At 44.5% G+C, this 27,805-nt stretch overlaps 1 protein-coding gene across 3 annotated transcripts in view; it reads right to left on the reverse strand.

Annotated features, from left to right (window-relative positions):
• ARHGAP39 (Rho GTPase activating protein 39) overlaps nucleotides 1–27,805 on the reverse strand; it is a 157,002-nt gene that overhangs the window by 50,631 nt on the left and 78,566 nt on the right. For all 3 annotated transcript variants that reach the window (XR_015743332.1, XM_087931811.1, XM_087931810.1), the window contains exon 3: nucleotides 16,218–16,298. Coding sequence is in view for 2 of the 3 variants with exons in the window: in XM_087931811.1 (XP_087787937.1) it covers nucleotides 16,218–16,298 (81 nt within the window). In the remaining variant the exon portion in view is untranslated. The remainder of the gene's footprint in view (nucleotides 1–16,217; nucleotides 16,299–27,805) is intronic.

Below are 27,805 nucleotides of genomic sequence, written 5' to 3' on the forward strand. Positions count from 1 at the left end.
GCTCCTTGGTCACTCCTTTCCTCCTTCAGCTGACATCTGTCGGGATGACCTTGGTTCCCACAGGAGAACTCTTTGTTATGTCTGTGAGACGTTCTATTTACTCCTCCACCCCCAGAGTATGTGGCAACTATGAAGCAGGAAATTATGGCTTCAGCCAAGTTGAATTCAGAGTTCTAGGAGACAAGCAAGCTAAGCTGGAAGGGGGAATTAAATATGTCATTAGTTTTGCACGGCTACAACGGTTCCAAATCGAGCCCCTTGTGAATTCCGCTGAACCTTATCTAGGGCCTTTTCCTCCGCCGTAAGCCACGCAACCCACGTTGCTCTTCTCCATTTCTCCTAGGATGATGAGGGGGTGGGCCTGGGTCTTCCTCTGAGCTCTCCCTCCCTTGTTCTACCTCTTCCCTGCTCTGCCCAGCTGGACTTTGCCCTTCCCCAGTTTCCTCCACAGCCAACGGAGCCACACTCCCACTTCCTGTCAGCTGTTTGGCTTCCTCCTCCGACTCAGACTCCAACAGGGGCATGACACATATCCTATATACCTTCTTCCTCCTAAAGTGACCATGGATACCTCATACTTTACTGAAGGACTTCTCAAATTTGTGTCAACTGTCCCGTTGGCATATGTGGCAAAAGAAACTCCTGGGACATTACTTCTGCCAAGAGTATAACTTTACTGATCATTGCACCTAAGCACAGAATCAGCCAAGCCAGATCTGATGTTTTCCTGCACAAAGTGACATAGCTAAACTCTTCACTTCTCCGCTGGGCCACCAACCAATTGCAGCCAACTGGTTTTAGGAAACGGTCTGAGCACCTTAGAACACCCCCATCATTTGACCTCGGGCACCAGGATATTGCTGGGCGAATTGGCTCTCTTGCATTCTACAATTCCCTCTCAAGCTTCCCTTACGTTTCAAATTTGCCCACCTCCTCCATGTTTCTGCTGCCTGGCTTCGAGTTGACTGTGTAGCAAGTCAGCCATGACATTTTAAGAGGTGTGGGCTTTCGTTCCCAGAATTCCCCCAGCCAGCATGCCTTACTGCAATGACTGTCCTTCCCCATCCCACTGATGCTTACAGGGAACTGGTGTCCAACACACCTTTGAAAGCATCCGGTTGGAGAAAGTTGAGTCTAATACAGTTAGTTTTTGATTTACAACCATCGTCGTGGAAGGCTGAGTCGACCCTGAGCTGGTCAGAATCGAACTCCTGACAGTGGGCCGAGTTAGCCTGCAATACAGCATTCCACCTAGTGTAACCACTGCGCCACCACAACGCTTTATAATCGGAAGGGTCTATTTATTGGGATGCATCCTTCTTTGGAAAAAGTGCAAAAAAAAAAAGAGCAACTAAGATGATTAAAGGCTTGGAGACTAACACATCTGAAGAATGGTTGCAGGATTTGGGTATGGCCGGTCTGGAGAAAAAAAGGACTAGATATGATAGCAGTATTCCAAGATTTGAGGGGGCTGCCAGAAAGAGGAGGGGTTCAACTTATTTTCCAAAGCACCAGGAGGCAGGACAAGAAGCAACGGAGGGAAACTAATTAAGGAGAGAAGCAACCTGGAATTCAGGAGAAACTTCCTAGCAGTGAGGACTATTAACCAGTGGGACAACCTGCCACTAGAAGTTGTAGGTGCTCCATCCCCGGAGCTTTTAAGAAGAGACTCGCCAGCCAGTTGTCTGAAATTGTAGAGGGTCTCCTGCTTGGCAAGGGGGCTGGACTAGAAGACCTCAGAGGCCCCTTCCAGCTCTATTTGAAATTCTGATTCTGATCTGGTGCCTTGTGTGGTTTAGATTCATCTAAGTGAGCCTTGTTTCCAGGAAAATCCATGTTAGAAATGTATTTTCTGACGCTCCCTTTCCCAAGAGGCTGTACCACCAACCTACTACTGCGATCCTTCAAAACAGTAAGCCCGGAGTAACATTTCTAACCAACGGAGCACAGGCTGCGCCTCACCTAGTGAAATAATCGTAACTAACATAATGATCGACGTGAGAATCCATAGCTCCGCCAGGTAGATATTGAAAACTGGGATTTTTTTTCCCTCTGAAATGGAAGGTGAGTGACAGCACTTCCTCCCTTCAGCACGATAACGTCTCCTGTCTTAAAAAGTCTTTTGAAAACCTCCCGAGATCCTTTAGCTTCGCGATGGAGGACGAGGCCTCCGTCATCTCCAAACCCGGCTTCGAAACCGCTCTGAGCTCTCGCCCTATTTATTTTTAACCGTTCTTCCCAAATTTAAGAAGGTACAAAAAAAAGAAAAAAGGAAAGAAAAGAAAAGAAAAACCTTCAGCTAAGAGTTGGCTTTTATTGTTCTGCGCTGTTAATGGGTTTCCTAACCACTGAACGCTTTCATAAATGCACCGTCGAGAAAACGCCGAGCAGGTTTGTTCAATACAGAACAAAGAGCTACATACGAAGTGGAAAGAGAGAGAGAGAGAGAGAGGGAGGGAGGGAGAGAGAGGGAGGGAGGGACAGGGGAGGAGAGGGAGAGAGAGAGGGAGAGAGAGAGGGTGAGAGAGAGAGAGAGAGAGAAGGGAAAGAGGAAGGTTTTTTGGGGTTTTTTTTTGCAAAAGGTAGACAATGGAACAGTTTTGGTGGAGGCTAAATTAAAAGGCCTTTTTTCTTTTCTCTTTTTATTCCTGCTACTTCCCGCTCATTGTTCTTCCCTCCTTTCTCTGCGCTTTGCGTTAACATTTCTTACCTCCAAAACAGAGAAAAGCAGCAGCATGGGTGTTCATCTTTGGGACTACAAAGCCTATATTCGTATCCAATGTCATTTTTTTGGAGTGGGGGGGGGAATGCTTAAGAAAGACGTGTTCGTATTAAACATGGATGGTGCATGGCTTAATAGGGTAAGGGCAAATATGATGCCGATATGATGTATCCAAAGGCTAGGAATAGGAATAGGAATAGGAATAGGAATAGGAATAGGAATAGGAATAGAATAGAATAGAATAGAATAGAATAGAATATGGAATGGAATGGAATGGAATGGAATGGAATGGAAAGAATAGAATAGAATAGAATAGAATAGAATAGAATAGAATAGAATAGAATAGAATAGGAATGGAATGGAATGGAATGGAATGGAATAGGAATGGAATGGAATGGAATGGAATAGAATAGAATAGAATAGAATAGAATAGAATAGAATAGAATAGAATAGAATAGAATAGAATATGGAATGGAATAAATGGAATGGAATGGAATAGAATAGAATAGAATAGAATAGAATAGAATATGGAATGGAATGGAATAAATGGAATGGAATGGAATGGAATGGAATAGAATAGAATAGAATAGAATAGAATAGAATAGAATATGGAATGGAATGGAATGGAATGGAATAAATGGAATGGAATGGAATGTAATGGAATGGAATAGAATAGAATAGAATAGGAGAAGGAAGGAGAATAGAAATAGAAATTAGAATAGAATAGAATAGAATAGAATAGAATAGAATAGAATAGAATAGAATAGAACAGAATAAATAAAATACGGAATGGAATAAATAGAATAGAAGGGAAGGGAAGGAGATAGAATAGAACAGAACAGAACAGAACAATAGAATAGGAATAGGAATAGGAATAGGAATAGGAATAGGAATAGAATAGAATAGAATAGAACAGAATAGAATATGGAATGGAATGGAATAAATGGAATGGAATGGAATGGAATGGAATAGAATAGAATAGGAAGAAGGAAGGAGAATAGAAATAGAAATTAGAATAGAATAGAATAGAATAGAATAGAATAGAATAGAATAGAATAGAATAAAATACGGAATGGAATAAATAGAATAGAAGGGAAGGGAAGGAGATAGAATAGAACAGAACAGAACAGAACAGAACAATAGAATAGGAATAGGAATAGGAATAGGAATAGAATAGAATAGAATAAAATAGAATAGAATAGAATAGAATAGAAAATATGGAATGGAATGAAGAGAAGAGAAGAGAAGAGAAGAGAAGAGAAGAGAAGAGAAGAGAAGAGAAGAGAAGATGGAATGGAATGGAATGGAATGAAATGGAATAGAATGAGGAGAGGAGAGAAGAGAAGAAGAGAATAAATAAAATACGAAATGGAATAAATAGAATAGAAGGGAAGGGGATAGAATAGAACAGAACAGAACAAAAGAATAGGAATAGAATAGAATAGAACAGAACAGAACAGAACAGAACAGAATAGAACAGAATATTTGAAACGGAAGGGAACGGAACAGAACTCATCTGAGGTCCCTTCCAACTCAGTTATTCTATGTTCTATGTTCTCTTGTGGCTTCAGTTGTTGCTTTTTGAGAAACGTCTCCCGCCACCTTTCGGAAATGGTGTAGGGCCTCCTGTCTGGGCGGACGGGGGAGGGGAGGGTTGGACTAGATGACCTCCAAGGTCCCTTCCAACTCTTGTTATTCCGTCGTTCTGAGATTTCCCTCCATTCTTCCAGGTTTTGAGCATCTTCCTTCGGGCATCTCCAAACGGAACAAGGAAATGAGTGAGGGGAGGGGGGGGTGGAGACCCTCCCCCTTTTATCCTGGGCTCTGCCGGCGCCATTGTTCTTCCAGGCACAACTGAATTTCTTTTATTTTTTTCCCCCAACTGCTCGAACGCGCAACTGCCTATAGCCAGAGGCTCTGCCTGCCCATCTGTTTGTTCCCGGGATTAATAAGTTTACCAAAATGCATTGGAAAAGCAGGCAGGAAACACCTGTTGTAATTAAAACCAGCCAGCATGTAAAAAGCCCTCAGTCCGTTGGCCGCAGAAGCCATTAGAAAAGAAATTGCAACCGATTCTCTGGCAGCTGTGGCAGAGAATGATGCTCCTTTTAAGCTACGACCTGAAATCAGCTCTTGGCAGAGGTTCTGTTTTATCCATAAAATTCAGGAGAAAAAAAAATATATATATATATATTTTAAGAATACAATATTTCAAGAAGACGACTTCCAAAAGGAGACTGGACTGCCATTGGTCAGAAATGGTGTAGGTAGGGTCTCCCGCTTGGGTAGGGGGTTGGACTAGATGACCTACAAGGTCCCTTCCAACTCTGTTACCTGTTATATCTCTTTTTGGGGTGTGTGTGTGGGGGCATACGGCAGGCCGAATGATAAACAGCAACTTCTCTTTCTAGCAGCATCGCTTCTGGAGACCCGTGCCCTCTGTAACAGAATGGCAGGGTTAGAAGGGAGCTTGGAGGTCTTCTAGCCTGACCCCCTGCTTAAGCAGGAGATTCCTGACAAGGAATAAGGGATGGAAACTGAACCAGGAGAGATTTAACCTGGAAATACAAGGAGAAACTTTCTGACAGGGAGAACAACCAACCAACGGAACAGAAGTTGCCCTCGGAAGTTGTGGGAGCGCCATCACTTGAGACTTTCAAGAAGAGATTGGACTGCCATCTGTCAGAAATGGTGTAGGGTCTCTGCTTGGGCAGTGGGTTGGACTAGATGACCTACAAGGTCCCTTCCAACTCTGGTTATCTGTTATCTGTTATCCTATGCCATCTCAGACCAGTGGCTGTCCAATTTCTTCTTAAAAACCTCCAGGGATAGAGCAGCCCCTCAGGTATTGGAAGACTGCTATCATGTCACCTCTGGTCCTTCTCTTTGTGAGGTGACCTGGCTAGCTCCTACTATACAATTTAGTCTCCAGAAACATTATCATTTGTTGCTCTTCTCTGCATGTTTTTTGTATGGTGGTGACTCAATCTTCCAAGCCAGACCTTCCTCAGCCTCTGATCTCTTTTGTCTTGTTCTTTCATTCTAAAGCCAGAATCCACCTGGGGACACCCGAAAGCCACCTCAGAAGACAGAACACAACAGCACAGAATAACGGGGTTGGAAGGGAACTTGTAGGTCATCTAGTCCAACCCCCTCCCCAAGCGGGAGACCCTACACTACTTCTGACAGATGGGAGTCCGGTCTCTTCTTGAAAGCCTCCATTGATGAAGCTCCCACAACTTCCAAAAGCAACTTCTGTTCAATGGGTCGATTGCTCTCCCTGTCAGAAAATTCCTCCTTATTCCCAGGTTGAATCTCTCCTATATCCGTTTTCATCCATTTTTCCTTGTCTGGCCTTTGGGTGCTTTAGAAAATAGCTTGACCCCCTTCCTCCTCTCTGGGGCAGCCCCTCAAATATTGGAAGGCTGCTCTCCTGTCTCCCCTGGTCCTTCTCTTCGCTAGACTAGCCAGGCCCAGTTTCTGCAACCGTTCTTCATATATGATAGCAGAATAAGAGAATAACACAGTGGGAAGGAACCTTGAAGGTCTTCTAGCCAACCCCCTGCTTAGGCAGGAAATCCTATATCATTACAGACTGTCCAGTCTCTTCTTAAAAGCCTCCAGTGATGGAAACACCCACAACTTCTAAAGGCAAGTTGTTCCACTGATTCCAACAATTATTCTAACTGTCAGAAAGTTTCTCCTTATTTCCAGGTTGAATCTCTCCTTGATCAGTTTCCATCCATTATTCCTTGTCTGGCCTTTGGGTGCTTTAGAAAATAGCTTGACCCCCTCCTCCTCTCTGGGGCTGCCCCTCAAATATTGGAAGACCGCTATCATGTCTCCCCTGGTCCTTCTCTTCAGTAGACTAGCCAGGCCCAGTTCCTGCAACCGTCCATCGTATGTTTCAGCCTCCAGTCCCCTAATCATCCTGGTTGCTCTTCTATGCACTTTTTCTAGAGTCTCCACATCTTTTTTATAGTGTGGTGACCAAAACTGGATGCAGGACTCTAGGTGTGGTCTTACTAAGGCTTTATAGAGTGGTATTAGTAGCTCCCTGGATCTTGATTGTATCTCTCTGTTGGCCAACCCTTCGCATTTTCAACTGTCAAGAGTTAACTTCACTAACCTAACGCAGACAATTGATGGTTGTTCCTTCAGTTCCCAAACCGCAAAATTGCAGGATTTGGAAACTAGGGGGAAAGAAGGAGTAACGGGGAACATGATAGCAATATTCCAGTATTTGAGGGGCTGCCCCAAAGAGGAGGAGGGTGTGTGTGTCAATTTATTTACCAAAGCACCTGAAAGGCACCTGAAAGGCAAGACAAGAAGCAACGGATGGAAACTAATCAAGCAGAGAAGCAACCTGGAATTAAAAGGAGAAGCTTCCGAACAGTGAGGACCATTCATACCAGTGGAACTGCCTGCCACCAGAAATTGTGGGTGCTTCAACCCTGGAAGTTTTTAGAAGAGACTGGATGGAGGAAACTTCATTGTGATGACAAAACTGGATGCAGTTACTCCAGGAAGATAAAACAGAAACGATCAGAGATTCTCTAAAAATTTATACGTAACCGGCTGGGCAAAGAGGCAGCCCCAGCGTGATCTAAAAAGTTGATTCTCTTTTTGTATCTTGCACAGTCTGTTGGTTGCACGTTGTGCAAACTGTGCTTCTAGGCCCGTTAGCCAAGAAAACAATTCCACGGAGCGGCTGACAGGCAGAAGCCAAGTATCTATAAATCGTAATTTTCCCGTGGTGATGCTGCCTTTATTTTTTATTTTTATTTTTTGCTTTTTTCTTCTATTCCAACTCAATGATTTGGGGGGGGTGGAATGAATAAATTCTGCACTCTTCCAGTCTCAAGCTGGGCTCTGGTTCCTCTCTTCACAATCCGAGTGGCACCTAACTGTGGCACGAAAAGGAGGTGGTTTTCCCAAGCGTTGTAGACAATTTTTTAGAGATGGCTTGTGGTCCCGGACAGCACTGAAACCACGGCGACTCAGCCGGGTGAGGGCTTCGAGGCGGTCCCTTCTCCCCGATGCATGAAGCTGTCATCCCAGCATTTGGCAGGGAGGATGTGTCTGTGACATTTTCACTTTCTGGGCTCCTTGGCCAGAGAACACAGATTTGGATTTAGCGCCGATGGCTAATGCTTTTTGGTACACCGGAAACCCAAACACGACTCAAGAGTGAATTTTCTGCGCCTGTCTTTTCTAGAGAACACGGATGTATCAATTGGATGTAAGGCTGGGGTTTTGTTTTGAACTTGTCCATAAGAGAAAAGTCAGAATTTTAACAGAATAACAGAATAATGAAGTTGGAAGGGACCTTGGAGGTCTTCTAGTCCAACCCCCTGCCCAAGAAGGAGACCCTACACCATTTCTGACAGAGGGCGGTCCAGTCTCTTCTTGAAAGCCTCCAGGGATGAAGCTCCCACAACTTCTGGAGGTGAGTCCTTCCATTGATTAGACCAAGGGTCTTCCAACTTGGCAAGTTTAGGACTTGTGAACTTCAACTCCCAGAATTCCTCTTGTTAGCTCAGGAATTCTGGGAGTTGGAAGTCCACAAGTCTTAAAGCTGTCAACTTTGAAGATCCCTGGAATAGGTACATAGAGAAAGCGAGGTAGCATAGCTAGATAGAGGGGGGAGAGATAGAGATAGAATAGATAGATCAAGTAGATAGATAGAGTAGATAGAGAAAGAGATGTAGAATAGATAGAAAGAGAGAGAGGATAGATAGAATAGATCAAGGGTCTTCAAACTTGGCAAGTTTAAGACTTGTGAACTTCAAACTCCCAGAATTCCTGAGCTAACATGACTGGAGGAGGAATTCTGGGAGTTGAAGTCCGCAAGTCTTAAAGCTGTCAAGTTTGAAGACCCCAAGATTAGAATAACAGAATAACATAGTTGGAAGGGCACTTCTAGGTCATCTAGTCCAACCCCCTGCCCAAGCAGGAGGCCCTGCCTACACCATTCCTGACAGATGGCAGTCCAGTCTCTTCTTGAAAGCTTCCAGTGATGAAGCTCCCACAACTTCTGGAGGCAACTTCTGTTCCATGGGTTGATTGTCCCCACTGTCTCCTTGTTTCCAAGTTGAATCTCTCTTTGTTCAGTTTCCGTCCATTATTCCTTGTCTGACCTTCAGATGCCTTGGAAAATAGCTTGACTTTCTCTTCTCTATGGCAGCCCCTCAGATATTGGAAGACTGCTATCATGTCTCCCCTGGTCCTTCTCTTCTCTAGACTAGCCAGGCCCAGTTCCTGCAACCGTTCATCGTATGTTTTAGCCTCCAAGTCCCCTCATCATCCTAGTTGCTCTTCTCTGCATGCTTTCCAAAATAAAAGCAAGGTTGCATCCGATTCTTAGCGAGATGGAAGGCAGTTAGGACAGTGTTAAAAAAAAACTAACTTGGCAACCAGCACGTATTTATAATGGTTGCAATGTCCCAGGATCACCTGATCATCACCTGTGATTTTCCCAACCCGTTTCCAATAAGCAGTCCGGGGAACAACAGGATTTGCTTAATGTCCACTGGGTTCACTTAGCAACACTGGTGATTCGCTTAATGACCCCAGTTTTAAAAAAAAGATTGTTAAAAACAGACACGCCTCACTTAATGTCTGCTTCATTTAGCAACAGGAGTACCTGTAATTGCCAAGAAAACGATGCACTGTTTCCAGAACGGAGGTTTGCTTTAAAGAAAGCAGTGCCTTTCATTTATATTTCCTGTGCTTCCAACTTAATTATAGTCAGTGAGATTTCTCCCCAGACTGATATGTAATTAATTCTCTCCTTCTGTCTCATTAAACAGGAAGTTTGGGAGGACTGTGCAAACTACGCCCCAAAGTTTCTTGAGGCTGGAAGCTTAAATTATGCATTTGGGGCTTAGCTCAAAAGTGCTTTTTTCAAACGGCAACTGGACTTTTTTTCTTTGAAAACCTTTAGCTTCTCATCCCAAAAGCTTCGTCCGTGAAGAATGCACAGGTATAGCACAGGTGAAACCTGGCTTAATGCCGGTAACTGTTAGAGGGATCTTGGAGTCCTAGTGGACAGCCATTTAAAATATGAGCCAGATGTGTGTGCTACAGCTGCCCAAAAAGCCAACACAGTCCTAGGCTGCATCAACAGAGGGATAGAATCAAGATCACGTGAAGAGTTAATAGCACTTTATATAATGCCTTGGTAAGGCCACATTTGGAATAATACTGCATCCAGTTTTGGTCGCCACGATGTAAGAAAGAGACTCTAGAAAGAGTGCAGAGAAGAGCAACAAAGAAGATGAGGGGGCTGGAGACTATATATCTATATATATATATTAGGGGGTTGGACTAGAAGACCTCCAAGGTCCCTTCCAAATATTATCCTCTAATTCTTTTAAATCAGTGAAACGGCTTGTCTCCAGAAGTCCTGAGTGCTTCATCACTAGAGGTTTTTAAAAAGAAATTGGACAGCAGCTGTTTTGAGACAGTATAGGGTCTCCTGCTGGAGCAAGGGGCTCGACCGGATGACCTCCAAGGCCCCTTCCAACCCATTGTTCTGCGTTCAATGCTTAGCTGCCCCTCCTCTGCTGATACAATCTCCCTCCTCTAAGATGAGCCGAGGACCATCTCCGGGAACCTGAAGGTCACTGCCGCCAAAGCTTATATATATCAACACGCTGACATTTGGCCACTGTGCTTTCTATCCCGGTTGCAATCATCTCTTAACATTTATTTAATGTGCCTCTCCTTTGTGGCTCACAGCACTGGGCTGATGGGTTTCCACGTTTCCCTTGAAGGACAAACACTGATGTGTCTCCTTCAAGCCAAACTCTTTAGACTGCCCCCCCACCCATGAGCGAGTCACCAAAAGCAGCGAATCCTGGGGAGAAAAATACGACGCACACGCGGGAGACGGAGGCTTTGCTAACCGCTAGGGCACGCAGCCGCCTCTCGAAATGGAGGAGACGGCGTTCTAAAAAAAAAAGAAAGAAATGAAATTAACCTTCTCCTCAGAGGAAGGAAGCCCTGGAGCTGGAGAAAAAAAGGGGGGGGGATTTATTCTTGTGCACCAGCTATTCCAGGGGTGTTCAAACTTGGCGGCTTTAAGACTTGTGGACTTCAACTCCCCGTGATGGATAAAATAATAATCAAATAATCAGTAGGAGTCCCTTTATTAGCTCCAACTTTGCCCCCAATGTCCTGGTTACCTTCTGGGCTGGAGAAAAAACCTCTCCCAGGAAATTGATTTGTTGTGTTGGTTGGAACCAAATTAGAGGCTTTAAAAAAAAAATAATAATCCACCTTCGAGAAGATGTTTACATCTGATAGAAAGAGTCTGCTCAGCTGATTCGAAGGACGGGAGTCCACCATCGCGTGTTGCATACCCCGTTTCCGGATCCTGTCTCCTTCGGGTCAGCTGAGCCCCGACGATGTTGGGAGTTAAAACCCACCCCGCCTCCTAGAAAAATGAAATATTCTAGGATATACTAAAAAGACAGAATGTTTCCCCTAAAAGAGAGGTAGAAACTCAAGAGAGGCAGAAACTCACCCACCCACCCCGCTAATGGGCCATTAAGGCCTGGGCCAGTCTATTCTACATAACAAAGATCTACCTCCTTCCTTCAGGCAGAGCCATTTAATTGCCCTTCATTGCACCACCTTAACTTACTACAGCATATATATGGTTTGCCAACTGCACAGGGGCAGATAGGACGGCGCTCCAGAAGGTTAACATCATTGCCCAGAGGATCATGGGTTGCCCTCTCCCCTCTTTGGAAGAGCTTTAGAGCTGCCGCTGCCTTAAGAAAGTTCAAAACATTCTCAAAGATCCATCCCATCCTGGGCACCCTTTTTTTGAACTATTACCATCTGGCAGACGGTACAGGATAATAATAAAAACAAGGACAAATAGGCTGAAAAAAACAGCTTCTATCCCAGGGCACGAACTCTTCTTGAATTCTCCTGTATGGTGCAATATTAACGCAATATTATAGGGGTTTTCAATTCCGTTGTATAGAATGTGAAGGGTGTGTGCTTGTGTTTTATTTTTATACTTATAATGTCACGGGGTTTAATTTCATTGCACAAGGTGCAATGACCGTAAAGTAAAAACTAAACTTTAAAAAACCCGCCAAGTTTCAACCAAACTTAGCACAACCTAAAACGCTAGCTATGACCTCTGACAGCAACCAATCAGGATACTCTTCCTGTGCCCCAAGAAGTTCAAAACGCAGAGACTCACAGCACCTCTTCCCTTTTCTGCCCAGGAACCCGTCCTGTTCATCAATAAACCATCTTTCCAAGCGGCTTCCATGCATCCAGGGTCTTTTCCCACCCCCCGCACTTGGAACTGAACCCAGAAGGATATTTCTTCCAACACTGAGAAAGCAAGAATTGGTGGAAAAAAACAAGGGCAGAAAACGCCTCTCCCCAGCCAGCTTGCTGCTGCCTTTTAAAGAGCGGCGGTAATAAGAAAAGAGCAAATATTGACCGTCGTTACTGGCTGGCTGGCTGCGGAGCAAACATCTGGGTGCAATTCCCAACGACAAGATTATGGAGCCCGGAGCCCGGCAGCCTTCTGTCTGAGATGCAGATATATACTTTTTTTATCGCCCCTGAACCGTGCTTGCGATAATCGAAGGATTGCGTGAGATAGTTTCTTCCCCTCTTTCCCCCCGGGAAGCTGCCAGCGAAGCGACATTTTTTGTTTTTGTTAAGAGGCAAACATCTGGCCCCTCGGAGAAGGATGGTCGGGAGGTTTGTTTGGGTTGAGTTCCTAGCCCCTACCACCGAGATTAACATTTGTCTAACAACCCAGAAGCAAACAATAGTCCAAGCAAGTGAACGGCAAACAGCCCAATGAAGAAGACATCAAGCCCAGGCCCTCCAACAGGGATGGGGCCAGACGCTGTATATAAGCTAACCCTTGTTTTGAAACGCTTTTTCTAAATGTGAGCACACTGGCCCACATCAACAATGAAATTCTGTTGGCTGGATCTCAAAGAAACTATATATCTACCTATAGACATAAATAACACACATATACACGTTCTATCTATCATCTATATCATTATCTATCTATCTATCTATCTATCTATCTACCTACCTACCTACCTACCTATCTTTCTATCTCTCATCTGTATCTATCATTATCTATCTATCATCTATATCATTATCTACCTACCTACCTACCTACCTACCTATCTATCTATTTACCTACCTACCTACCTTTCTATCTACCTACCCACCTACCTACCTACCTTTCTATCTCTCATCTATATCTATCATTATCTATCTATCATCTATATCATTACCTACCTACCTACCTATCTACCTACCTACCTTTCTATCTATCTATCTATTTACCTATCTACCTTTCTATCTATCTATCTACCTACCTACCTACCTTTCTATCTCTCATCTATATCTATTATTAACTATCATCTATCCATCCATCCATCTATCCATCCATCCATCTACCTACCTTTCTAGCTATCATCTATATCTATCATTATCTATCTATCATCTATATCATTATCTCTCTATCCCTCTACCTACCTACCTACCTACCTTTCTATCTATCTATCTATCTATCTATCTATCTATCTATCTATCTATCTATCTATCTACCTACCTACCTTTCTATCTCTCATCTATATCTATTATTAACTATCATCCATCCATCTATCCATCCATCCATCTACCTACCTTTCTACCTATCATCTATATCTATCATTATCTATCATCTATATCATTATCTCTCTATCTATCTACCTACCTACCTACCTTTCTATCTCTCATCTATATCTATTATTATCTCTATCTATCCATCCATCCATCCATCTACCTACCTTTCTCTCTATCATCTCTATCTATCATCTGTCTATCCATCCATCTATCCATCTTTTCCACTGTCCTCATCACTCTCTCTACTGCCTTCCTGTCTGAAGCAGTAATGCTTCCAAATCAGACTGTAATGCAATATGAGACAAGATGCATATCAAATCTGTTCAGTCTTCTAATGAACTTCACAATTAATAGAAAACTCTAGGAAATACAGCTCATATCATTCACACCATGAACCACCAGCAAAGCTCAGCAAACACACAGGTTTTTTTCCCATTGCAAATCAGATAAGACAGGACAACCTTTATTGTCATTTTTTACTGTGGGCACTCTGGCACACATTAAACATGAAATTCTGTTGCCTGCACTCAAAAGTGTACACATACATAACACACATACACCCATGCATATCAATACATGATGTAAATGTTAATCACTGTCCACTTTGAATACGTAGCAGAAAGGGGAAAGTTGAGAGTTCACAAGATTGGCACTACATGGAACAAAACTGTGACCGAATCTGGATGTTCTGCTTCGGGTACCACAAAGCCACACCCTCCCAGAAGGTAGCAAGGAAAACAGGTTGTGGAGAGGATGTGTAGCATCCTACACAATCCCACAGACCCTGCTCACAAGCATCACTTATGTGCCACGTCCTGGCTAGAAGAGAGTGAACTGCCAATAATATTTTCTGCTGTCCTCACCACTCACTCCCTCGCCTTCCAGTCTGAAGCAGGAATGCTTCCAAACCAGACAGTCATGCCATACAACAGGATGCTCTCATATCAACAGAAAGTAATCCCACTCCTTTCTAGCACTGATGATGTTACCTAGTTGGGTAACGAAACGTCTGAAAGAAAACAACCAAGTTTTCCATAGTTCAACCCTGAGCATCAAACATTCTCCTCTCTTAGTCCCTATCTCTCCACCAGCCAAAATAGCAGAGCAAACCCATACTTTTAGCAATGGCAAACATCCCTGGCCCCAAAACTCTATAGCTAGTCCTCAACGTATGGCCATAACTGAGCCCTCAATTATGGTTGCAAATCATTGTAGTCGTTAAGTCAAAGCATCAAGTAACCAGACCTGATTTTACAATTTTATTTTATTTTGCAATGGTTGCTTAAGTGAATGCCACAGCTGTTACAAATCCCTTTTCCCCCCACCATGGGTATTTTTTTGGAAGTAAACGCTGGAAACTGACAAAAAGGTGTCATAAGTTGCGGTCACGTGACCGTGGGACCCTACAAACAGGTGAATCAGGTGTCCACAGCCCAAAATAGGATCGTGTGACTGCAAGGAGTTGTGGGTGAGCGGCCGTTGTAACTTTAAAAATGGGTTGTAAGTAGCTTTTGGAGTTCAACATACCTTCGAATGGTTATTAAATGAAAGTTTGTAAATCAAAGATTATCTGTAGCTTACAGACATTCTGTCACAAGCCTCCTTCCATTTCTATTATTAATCTCCCCTGGGGTTCCAACCCTACTACTACAAGACCGAAACCATCACCCATTTTCACCCAGGAATGGGATTCACAAATCCCAACAACCGGTTCTCTGCCTGATTGCTGGGTGGGTGTGCCACGGTGGGCGTGGCCTACCGGAACTTCCGGGAGGGCTGCTATTTACCTTCCCCAGAGTCCGGAGGCTTCCCTCGGGCCTCTGGGAGGGCAAAAACGGCCTCCCCTGGGCTCCAGAGGCCCTCCGGAAACTGGAAACAGGCCCATTTCCACAACTTTTGGAAGGGTCATTTTTCGCCCTCTGAGCCTCCACACGGACCTTGCACTTACCTGCATCCAAAAGCGGCCATTAGGGACTCCTAGGAGGGGTGGGGCGAGGTGGGCATGGCCAGCCGGTCAGCTCAACAACCGGTTCGGTGAACCAGATGTAAATTTAACACCCGGTTCGCCCCAAACGGCCCAAAACGGCTGAATCTCACCCCTGTTTTCACCCGTTCAGTTTCAAAAACCCTTGAGCGGTCTTTCTCAAACATAAGAAAGAAACTTTAAGATCTGTGGACTACAATTCCCAGAATTCCTCAGCCAGTTAGGACACGTAGTTCACACATCTTCCTGGCTGGGGAATTCTGGGAGTTGAAGTCCTCGCTTCTTCAAACATGCTGGCTGGGAATTCTAGGAGTTCAAATCTGCATATTTTACAGCCTGCTGTCTGGGTAATTCTGGGAATTGAAGTCTATGCATTTTGAAAGTATACTGGCTGGGGAATTCTGGGAGTTAAAAGTCCTCGCTTCTTCAAGCATGCTGGCTGGGGAATTCAAAAAGTTGAAATCTACACACTTTAAAGCCTGCTGCCTAGGGAATTCTGGGAATTGGAGTCTGCATTTTAAGCATGCTGCCTAGGGAATTCTGGGAGCTGAAGTCTATGCGTTTGAAAGCCTGCCACCTGGGGAATTCTGGGAGTATCAGTCCACCCATCTTAAAAACATGCTGGCTGGGGAATTCTAAAAGTTGAAATCTACACACTTTTAAAGCCTGCAGTCTGGGGAATTCTGGGAGTTGAAGTCCTCACTTCTTCAGCCATGCTGGCTGGGAAATTCTAAAAGTTGAAGTCCAGCCATCTTCAAGCCTGCTGGCTGGGGAATTATGGGAACTGAAGCCCACCATCTTCAAGCTGCCAAGGTTGAGAATGACTTGAGGGAGGCTGCTCACCGGTAGTGGAGCCGCTGTCCATCGGAGCCGTAGTCTCGGTAGAGTTCGTATTCCTTTTCAAAAACTCCAGGCGGCGAAGAGCTGTGGACGAGAGTTGAGAAAAGCACAAGATTAAAAGCGAGAACAAAGAAACCACCTGGGAATTTCATGCATGCAACATGAAAATGCTCAGTTGTTGCAACAATTCAAATAAGGACAAGATTCAGCAGTCTGCCTGCATTTCAAAGACAAAGGCCAATCTTTAAGAAACAGCAAAGGCCTAATTTTGGACAGAGAGGAACCCTGGTTTGAAAGAGGGGTCAAAGAGGCCATCTGGACGTCCCACGATTGGACAGTACAGCCCTCTCAACAGAAGGGAGGCATAGGACATCTACCTGCAGTCTACTGTCCTTTCAGGGTTCCAAGAGGCTTCTGCACCACTCAGGTGATCCTGAGGACACAGCAAAACCTCAAGTAGCCTCAAACGACCCTCTAAAAGGATGCAAATGACCAGCTCTGCCTGCAAGGAAGATCAATCCTTCCATTCCCCACCATTGTTGTGGTTCGCCGGCAGCAGGTGCTGACAGCTGAGACCTCTGACAGCGAGGACTCGGACAAGGGTCCTGCATGGGATGCAGGGATGGGGCCAGGACTTTCAGAGGAGTGCGGTGCTACCTTTGGAGGTCGTGGAGTCTGGCAGCAGTGAGGAAGAGTCCCCCGAGGAGCCTGTGCCCAGTGTGCGTGCACGCAGGGCTGCTCGAAGGAAAGTGCAGCTGAAGCAGCACGGGCGACTCGGGAGTAAGGCTGGAAGGTGATGGCCCCTTCCCTTAAGAGATCATGGTGTCTCCCCTGCCAAGTAAGCGGAGCGTGTCCTTTTATATTGCCCTATATATAACGCAGGCAGATCTAAGTTGCTGTCTCTCCTTGAAACCGACCCTTCTAGACCCAACGTTAGTCATTTGTTCTTATATTGTCGAGGGGGTGGCTCCTCATACATCATTTCTCAGGTTCCCCAAAAAAAATTTTAAGAGCTGCAACCGTCAACTGTAATTCCCCTTAGTCAAGTTTCTGGTGACCAATTGTTCATGATTAATTTTCCCATGTTCTTCTTTGGTTGTACTTGTGTTCTAGTCTGTGACCGCAAATAAAGTATTATTATTATTATTATTATTATTATTATTATTATTATTATTATTATTACTATTACTATTATTATTATTACCCTTAAGAGATAAAAGCCAGCTGAGAAACCAGAGTCCCTTGCAGGAAGCAAAGAAGTTTTTGCACTCAAGCCTTGGGGATGTTCGGATTATCTTGGCTGGTGTTTGGAGACTCTTTGTGTTTGAAATATTCCTTAGTAACTTTCTCTAGTGTTCTTGGCAGCGTTGCACTACCTTGGCAAGGCTCGTTCTTATCAGAGACAATTAGTTTGAAACAGCCTTTTAACCAGGAAGGAATGGAATTCATAAAAAATAATTAAAAGGTTTTGCTGTTACCTGTGTTTCATGTTTGTTTCCTTGGAACAAGGTTTGGGTCAGAACGTGTTCATTTTGTGACCGTTCAAAGTTCAAAATGTTCAAAATGTGACTTCTAAACCATTTTTCACACTTAACGACCACTGCAACATCTCCACTGTCAGAAAAGGGCAACTAGGCTTTAAAGTTGGTGTAGGCCTCTGCTTAATTGAAGGCCTTAAATTAAATATATATCAAATATATATAATAATATATATATATAATAATGCCGGCTGAGCTGATTTTGCAGGCACAGCGATATGTTTGCTATCTGCTACTTCTGCAAAAAGCATATATTTGCTGGACAATCAAAAATAGTAGCTACTTTGGACCACGAATGTCTGGGACATTGAGAAAAGGGGGAACTGAAAGTAGCAGGCGGTACACAAGTTGGCATATATCTAAAAGTGGGTATTAAGTGATGGGCAGTATAAGGGAATAGGGAAGTACATCCAGTAAGATTACATACATACATTGTGCGGAAATGAATAAACTTACTATGGAATTGCAAGAGAAGGAAAAAAGAGAATTCCATACGGTCTGGGAGAATTTATATACTTGGATAGATAACAGGAATAACAGATAATATATCATGTAAATATGAATAATGCATATATGTATATAGATATGAATAATGGAAGATGGGGGGGAAACGATGCTACAACGGATTGCAAAAATTGTAAACACGTTTTAGGTGTTTTTGTACTGTAAAACTTTTAATAAAATGTATGTAAAAAAAAAATCACTGGAAGTTTTAAATAAGAGATGGGACAGCCACTCGTCTCAAATTATATAGGGCCTCCTGCTTGAGCAGGGGGTTGGACTAGAAGACCTCCAAGGTCCCTTCCAGCCCTAGTCTGATTCTGAAGGATTATCTTCACATACCAAGGGACCCCAGAAAGCCACCTTCCAAGGTGGGCCCTCATTTCCAGCTGGGAGGGAGGGAGAAAGAAGGAAGGATAGATGGATGGATAAAAGGAAAGAAGGCTAGGAAGAAGGGAGGGAGGGAGGGAGGGAGGGAGGGAGGGAGGGAGGGAGGAAGGAAGGAAGGAAGGAAGGAAGGAAGGAAGGAAGGAAGGAAGGAAGGAAGGAAGGAAGGAGAAACATAAGTAGTAAGGTAGGTAATAAGGAAGGGAGGGAGGGAGGGAGGAACGAAAGAAGGAAAGAAGGAAGAATAGATGGATGGATAGGAAAGAAGGATAGGAAGCAGGCAGGCAGGCAGGCAGGGGTACCTGTATATCTGCCCACACACTTCCATGCATAGCCAGACAACCCCTTCTTAGCCCACTATTAACATTTAGCAATTCTTTCCATTAATTCATCGCTTCCAAAGCTTTCCAAGCACTTCAGATCCGTAATCCTGTAACGCCGATCAAGGCAGAGATGCTATTAGGGCAAAGGCAGAGATGCCATCAGGGATGGCAAAGTGGGGAAAAGTTCTCTCCTGCTTCTAGAACATCCCGTACGATTTAAAATAAAAATAAAATAAAATCCCAGAGCCCAGGGTGTGCTAGATCCCATTAGAGCTTAATTAGAGTCGGAGACTCACCTGGGGCATTCAGCCTTTCGATTCACACAGCCATTAAAATTTTCTTGCCAGGTGGTTTATTATTTTTAATGGAATTAAGCGCGCGTTTAAAGCGGCTCTTATGTTTTCCCAGCGTGCCTGGAATTTGTCTCTCTGAAAAACAAGGCTGGGAAAAAACGCTTCTTGTGGGCCGCAGGAGAAACGGTCCACATCCAAGTTTCGTGCCCCTTCTCCACCCCAGGCAAGCTACCATATTCCTGACCCAGAGAATAATCTACATTTGATGCAATTCTGTTAAGGTCTTAGGGTTTAAGAGCCGACCAGCAGTGAAGCTGCAATAGGGATGACTCAGCATAGCACGGGTATTTTCCTTTAACACTGGGGATGGTTCTATCCCTTTAAAAGCTGTTTATATAAAGGGAGCCATTAGAGGGCGTGTTCTCTCTCCTTGTGTCCGGAATTCATTACAGAGTTCTCTGTGTAGAATTAAGAAGAAGATTGATTGCTTGTAAGGTATTTTGCCTACCAGGTATATTTCTGTATACTGTTTTGTACATAAACTACTGTCAAGTGTCTAAGTGTGTGCTGTATTTTGCTCCTGGGTTGTCTCACAGTAGCAGTCACGTGCTGCAAACGCTTTGACAAATTCAGGGGTTCAAATCCTGAAACAGTGTTTGCTGTGTGAGCAAGGAGGAGACAGCAAGGAGCCTGGGCGTGGCTTAGCTCAACTGTTCTGTACTAAAGCTGCTTGGTGCTGTGAAACTGAAATGGAAACTCCTCTCCTCTGCTTGTGTTTTGCATTTGGAAAAGATTTCCTTTCAGGTGGGGAGAGGGAGTAGAACTCCTTAGCATCAGAGCATGTTAATAATATAGGAAATACTCTAAATGATCTGAGGAAATACTCTAAATGATAAATGATCTCATTTCCAAAAATCCTTTCTCAGTGAGCACCTAGAAGCCAAGAGGAACATACGTGCCCAATTTCAAGTTTGTAGGCTTTAGGGTTCTGGAGATTTTGTGATGATACATGAGTGGTATTTCACATATAGCTAGCTAGGTGGGTAGATATTATTATTGCTATTAATTTATGTGTTAGTATATTATTAGTATTGTTATCAATTAACGGGTTCATATTTATTATAGTATTAGCTAATGGGTTTTGTTTCTTGGAAATGGCATACGCTGTATTCAAAAATGTTCATAAATAAAATACTTTTTTAAAAAAGAGTTAGCAAAACACCAAGGAGGCTGGAAGGAAGGGGGGAAAACGCACAAGCTCCCTAGGACAGCATGAACGCACAAGAACATCAAGAGCTGTCAGGACTCTTCGTTCTGCCCGGAAGAAGCTGTCAGCACATGGCAGAAGGGGGGAGAGGGAAGCACTGGTCCTCTCGACCTTCTATGCTCTGATAATTGTCTGCGTTTCATACCGCGAAGCAGGCTCCCTCCGACTTGGCAGAATCAGGATGCAATTTTCAGCATGGGTGGAGGCTGGCACCTCTGACGTTATCTGGAGGGCACCGGGTTGGGGAAGTACATTTGGGATATGGGGTGTGGTGGTGGGGGAATAGGACCGACCCATTGCTCCCATCCTTACAAAATCAGAAATCAGAATCAAGCTGCAAGGGACCTTGGAGGTCTTCTAGTCCAGCCCCCTGCTCAAGCAGAAGAGCAGGAGGGGAAACAGGTAGTCCTTGACTTATGACCACGCAGGTAGTTTCTGACTTTCATCCACAACTGGTATAGGCATCCTTCTGTATTTATCTTGTTATATTAGATAGTGTCAATTGGAGGTGGTGACCCTCTGAGAGCGGCATGCAGTGAAATTCCACTTTACTGTATGCCGATTAGGTGAGCATTCAAAGTGACAATAAAGTTTATTATTCTATTCTATTCCTAGTCCATTCCATTCTATTATCTATGTTTTGTATTCTATTCTGTTCTGTTCTATTCTCTGTATTTTGTATATTCTATTCTCTGTATTTTGTATATTCTATTCTCTGTTCTGCTCTCTGTATTTTGTATATTCTATTCTCTGTATTTTGTATATTCTATTCTCTGTTCTATTCTATTCTCTGTGTTTTGTATATTCTATTCTTTTCTCTCTATTTTGTATATTCCCTTCCCTTCCCTATTTTCTATTCTATTATTCTATTCTATTCTATCCCACAATTTCTGTTGATAAGCCGGACAGGTGTTCAATTAGTTTTTACAGTCTTTCTGGCCACTGTTGTTAAGTGAATCACTGCAGTTCTTTAAGTTCATTACACAATCGGTAAGTGAATCTGGGCTTCCTCGTGGACTTTGCTTGTCGGAAGGTCACAAAAGGGGATCACGTGAACCCTGGTCTCTGCAACTGTCATAAATATGAGTCATGTGTCTGAATTTTGATTGCGTGACCCTGGGAATGCGACGAACAGCTGAAGGGGTGGGAGTGTGGCTCCGCTGGCTGCGGAGGGAACTGGGGAAAGGCAAGTCTGGCTGGGCAGAGCAGGGGAGAGGTAGAACAAGGGAGATGCAGAACAAGGGAGAGGGAGTCCAGAGGAAGAGCCAGGCCCACTCCCTCTTCATCCTAGGGCACACAGGCAGGAATGGAGAAGGGAGCAAGGTGGGTTGCATGGCTTACGGGGGAGGAAAGGGCCCTGATTCCCTTCATTAGCCATAGCTGGGAAGAGAGTTGATAACAAAGGCAGGCTGCGTGGAGCAGGCTGCTGGGAGCAAATGTGACTTTATCCTGTGTGGTCTTTGTATCTGCGTTCCTGGCATCTTCCCAACTGTGTGAGTTTTGCTGTACCTTCAAGTTTGAAATTCTTGCTCCTGCCCTGCCAAACTAATTACTTCAGTTTGGCTTGTTTGGACTTTTAAGTTACAGTTTGTATTGCTCATGTTTTGGACTTAATTTTCTGCAGTCAAAGGCTGTTCCTGGGAGAGTTTTTTCTCCAGCCAGAAGGTAATCAGGACATTGGGGGCAAATTTGGAGATAATAAAGGGACTCTTATTGCTTATCTAATTGTGTTGCCTTCACGGCACACCCCGGATCATCACACTTGCCTTCATGTGCATCCCAACCTCACACACACACCTTTCCCCAGCATTTGCACAGAGACATTGGCACTTGTGCCAAATCTGCACGCCTGCCACTCCCTGGCACACGAGAGAACGGCCTGCCCAACTCCGAGCTTTTAAGAAAACTTGTGTGCCTTTGTTTCCAATAAAAATACACAACAGCCAATTCATAACAAAAATGTATAATTACTTATTAAGAGAAAGTTGTTAAAGGATCTATGATAGCCTTGACAAGCAATTTGGGTTATAGAATTCAATTAGAAGAATGGGAAAAATTGTGGACTAAAAATTATAAATTAACCATGTCTGCTTGCCTACAAGGAAAATCTTTTATAAAATGTTTTATCGTTGCCATCTAGCCACCGGCAACATTGGCAAAAATATATCCAAACATGAGTCCAGAATGTTGGAAATGTAAGCACAAACAGGGTACCTTCTTTCACATGCGGTGGTCATGCCCCGAAGCAAGAAAATATTGGACCAAAATAAGGAATTGGTTGCAGGAAATTATCGGTCTCCAAATTGAGTTCAAACCTGAAACATTTCTATTAGGAATAATTAGAGGAGTATTTGATAAAGGAACTAAAGATATCATAGTACATATATTGACTGCGGCAAGAATTGCTTATGCACAGTTGGAAACTAGACGGTGCCCCCTCTGAAAGTATGATAATAAAGTGATGGGTTGTGCAGAGATGGTTCAACTCACATTGGAACTGCAAGATAGAGAAGATATGGAATATTATAGAGAATGGGATAAGTGGTATAACTGGTTAGACAGTAGAAATAAAAATTAATGTATTTGTGTACATTGACCTAAATGCATGTGAGGTTTTTTTTAAATGTGGAAAAGTACAATAAAAATTACTTAAAACACACGCACATACAAAATAGCCACCAACAAGAAACGAAATCCAGAGCCCCGGGCAAAGGGCTGCAAGATGGTGAGGTCACCTTTCCCTCCACCTCCTGTCCCCTGGCCTCTGTTTTCTATTCTTCATCTTCATTAAGTTTACACGAAGGTTGGAGTCGAAGTAGAATTACGCCGACTTTTGCCTGCCCTTGCTCGAGGTCCCTCCTATTAAAACCTTTAAAGCTGTCACTTCAAAGAGGTTGATGGCAGCGGAGATACCCAACTGGCTCCAGGCGCGAGACTGCGGGCTAACCATCCTTGTGACAGCTCCGACTCAACCCGCGGTTCAGCTTTCAGAGTTACAGATCCCGAGAGGATACAGAAGAACAGAATTGGGACCTTGGAAGGTCTTCTAGCACAGCCCCCTTGCCCAAGCAGGAGACCCTAGACCATTTCAGACAAATGGACGCCCAAACTCTTCTTAAAAACCTCCAGGGTTGGCTGGATACAGTATTCCAAGCGTGGTCTTACTAAGGCTTTATAAAGCAGTACTAATATTCCACTCACCATCTCCAGGTCAATGGTCCAAAGACATCCAGCTTACATGCCTAAGGCAGGACTAGAACTCACCATCTCCTGGGGATTGGCCATCCATCGTGCCTAAGGCAGGACTAGAACTCGTATCTCCTGGTTTCCAGCCTGGTACCTTCCACCACTAGACCAAACTGGTCATCATCACCTATGAAGACTTAGGTGGCATTAGGGGTCAATTATTAGTGAAGCCACTTGTCTCCTGTTCATTCTGCCCAACACACCAGAGCCAATGGTGTTGGCACACACCGGGGGTCTCTTCTAACGCAATACCATAAAATGGCACTTAGGGAGTGTACCTTTTCTGTCACAGAAGCCCCTATAGGACAGCAGATCATCCTCTATCATAGTGGTAGCTAACCTTTCTTGGCTCCTGTGCCAAAAACTGTGTGCGCGCGCGCTTGCATGCCAGCACCCAGAAGGCAATGCGTGCCCCCCCGACGGCCCCCGGGCATGCGTGCGCAATCCCCTTACCTGCACTGCGCCTCCCAGCTGATTTTCAGCCTCCCAGAAGCTTCATGAAAGCCTCTGCAGCCTCTGGAGGCCGAAAAATAGGCCCGCTTCATCCCTTCCTCAAGCCTCTGGGAGGCCGAAAAAGGCCTCAAACAGGCTGAAAATCAGCTGGGAGGCACGCGCACGCACAGTGAGGTAGGTTGGCCTGTGGCTCGCATGCCGGCACAAATGGCTCTGCGAGCCACCTGTGGCACGTGTGCCATAGGTTCACCATCACGGCTCTATCGTCTCTCACGAGATCTAGATGATTCCTTGACATTCTGAAAAGCTTTAAAAACCCTCTGGCAATGGGTCAAAAAAATATTATGCCGGCTCAGCTGCACGATTATATCTGTAGACAAAAGCAAATATCCTTTTGACCCCAGTTGCATTGTATTAATGCTATCGTGCCTATCTATTTTTTTTTTTAAAAAGAGGAATTTTATTGTTAAATCCTAACTTAAGGTTAACTGTCCAGAATTGTAGAAATAAAGAGGGACCGACATTCAAACTGTTTATAAACGAACAATAAATAAATATTTTAATTTGGCTCTTGGTTGCCAACCAAGGCTGTGTATTGTCTTCTGGTCCATTCAATTTATCCGCTGAATATTCTATTCAGGGAGGCTGTTTTCAAAGGAAGATAAGGGTGAATAAGAATCGGAATCGAGCTGGAAGGGACCCTGAAGGTCTTCTAGTCCAGCCCCCTGCTAATGTAGGAGACCCTATATCATTTCAGACATTTGGCTGTCCAGTCTCTTCTTAAAAACTCCGGGGATGGAGCACCCACAACTTCTGGTAGCAAGCAGTTCCGTTGGCTAATTGTCCTCACTGTTCTTAGTTCCAGGTTGCTTCTCTCCTTAATTAATCTCCATTCATTGCTTCTTTCCTGCAATCAGGTGTAATAAGTTGAGACCCCCCCCTTCTTTGTGGCAGCCCCTCAAATATTGGAAGACTGCTATTTACGATGGTGGCAGTGTCCCGGGGTCAGTTGATCCCCTTTTACGACCTTCTGACTGGCAAAGTCCATGGGGGAAACCCGATTCACTTAACAACCGTGCTACTGACTTAACAACTGCTGTGATTTGCTTTAACAGCTGTGGCGAGAAAGGTCTATAACCATGTTGGCGAACCTATGCCAAGAATGCCAGAAGTGGAGACTTTTAAGAAGAGACAGGACTAGCCACTCGTCTGGAATGGTCTAAGGTCTCCTGCTTGAGCACGGGGGTTGGACTAGATGACCTCAAGGTCCCTTCCAAGTATTATCCTGTAATTCTTTTAACGAGTGGAACAGCTTGCCTCCAGAAGGCTCCCAACACTGGAGGTTTTAAAGAAGGGACTGGAGAATCATTTGTCTGAAGTGGGGTCGGGTTTCCTGTCTGAGTTGGGGGTTGGACTAGAAGACCTTCCAAGGTCCCTTCCGGCTCTGTTAGTCTAAACTGCTTCCCGAACAAAGAGGTCATGAAGGAACGAATGAAGGAAAGAAGGCATGTTCAGTAAGAAGAAACCCCAATCCTACCCTTCCATCTTTGGCCGCAGACATTTGGGGTACTCGCTGTGTCCCAGTTACACCCCCACATCTGCTCCCAGCTTTGTAGGAATAAATTGACTTATAATTGCATGGAGAAGTGAAAAAAGTATTCCCGAGGATAATCAGCTAAACTTAAGAGACCTTTTCGGAGATGGGCGCATGGAAGCGGCGGTCCTTGCTTGGCCACACCGAGGTTGTCATTTCCCACCGGTTATATTTGCGGCAAACGATGGCATCCCTGCGATGACCCAGAGTAGCGTGGCACAAAGGCAACAAACACAGACAGATAATCAGTAGGAGTCCCTTTATTAGCTCCAACTTTGCCCCCAATGTCCAGGTTAACCTTCTGGGCTGCAGAAAAACTCTCCCAGGCAAATAGCCTTTGGCTGCAGAAACATCGAGTCCAAAACATGGTCAACAAAAACTGTAACTATAAGTCCAATCAGGGCAAAATAAAGTAATTAGTTCGGCAGGGCAGGAGCAAGAATTCCAGACACGAAGGCACGGCAATAACTCAACTTGGTTAGGAAGACGCCAGGGAACACAGATAAACCACGTTTGCTCCAAGCAGCTGCCGCACTCAGCCTGCATCTCTTTTAAACTCTCATTCCCAGCTGCGGCTAATGAAGGGAATCAGGGCCTTTTCCTCCCCCGTAATCCATGCAACCCATGTTGCTCTCTTCTCTGTTCCTCCCTATGTGCCCTAGGATGAAGAGGGGGTGGGCCTGGGTCTTCCTCTGAATTCTCTCTTCCTTGTTCTACCTCTTCCCTCCTCTGCCCAGATGGACTTTGCCCTTCCCCAGTTTCCTCCTCAGCCAACGGAGCCACACACCCCCTCCCTGTCTGCTGTTTGTCTTCCTCCTTGGATTCAGACTCTGACAGGGGCATGACGCCCGCGGTCCAAGCCTTCTCCTTCAACATCTTTGTGCACGCTGGCAGGCGAGGGAAGGAAATTGTGCAGGTCAAAAATGCACAAACCAAGGGATGACTCAGAAAGGAATATAATAGGTGTTTTTCTCTTCCTCCAGCCCTGGATAAACCCAACTGAAGGATAAATTCGGGTTAGAAAGGAAGCAGAAATATACCTTTCTTAAAATACAACCAGGCGGTGCCAATGCGTCTGCGAAAATAATTTCCACTTCCACTTGCGACAGAAATTATGGTCAGCATAAACCGCCCTGTTCCTTCTCCTAATCTGGCCTGGTAGCCCTCCACTTGTAATTTACCTTTAGTGACGGTTCAAAGTTACAACGGACACTGAAAAAAAGCGACTCACGATGTTTTTCACACTTACAACCGTTCCAGCATCCCCGTGGTCACATGATTGAAATTCGGAGGCTCGGCAACTGGCATGGACTTATGACAGTTGCAGCGTCCCAAGGTCACATGATCTCCCTTTGCGACCTTCGGACGAGCAATGGGGAAGCCAGAATCACTTAATGACCATGTGACTAATTTAACACCTGCCGAGATTCACTTAACAGTGGCACAAAAATTCGTAAAATGGGACAAAGCTCACTTCATTTCTCACTTAACAATGGTTGCAAGGTATCCCATCTTGCTTGGCAGCAGAAATATCCAGCTCGGTTGCGGTCGTAAGTCCAGAGCAAAGCTGTATTATACGAAGAAATCAACGCAGCCCCAATTCCCTCCTGCTAAAAATCCAAAAGCTTGGCAACTGACTTGTATTTATGACGGGTGCAGGGTCCCCCTTTGGCGACCTTCTGACCATCACAGCCCATGGGGAAGCCAGATTCGCTTAATGACCGCGTGACTAACTTATCAGCTGCAATGATTCACTTAGCAACAGTGGCAAGAAAAGTCATAAAATGGGGGGAAACAGTTGCCAACTTGTAAAACATTCCTATGCCCGTCTCCAAGTTGCCATGAGAAAGAGGGTCGTAAAAGGTAAAGGTTCCCCTCGCACATACGTGCTAGTCGTTTCCGCCTCTAGAGGCTCATAGGTGATTCTCAATGACGTATCTCAGAGTCGGCTTCATACAGATCACAGAATAGAATAGAATAGAATAGAAC

Source organism: Pseudonaja textilis, chromosome 3 (genome assembly GCF_049901715.1).
Source record: "Pseudonaja textilis isolate UNSWEBS1 chromosome 3, rPseTex1.2, whole genome shotgun sequence".
Classification (NCBI taxonomy): Eukaryota; Metazoa; Chordata; class Lepidosauria; order Squamata; family Elapidae; genus Pseudonaja; species Pseudonaja textilis.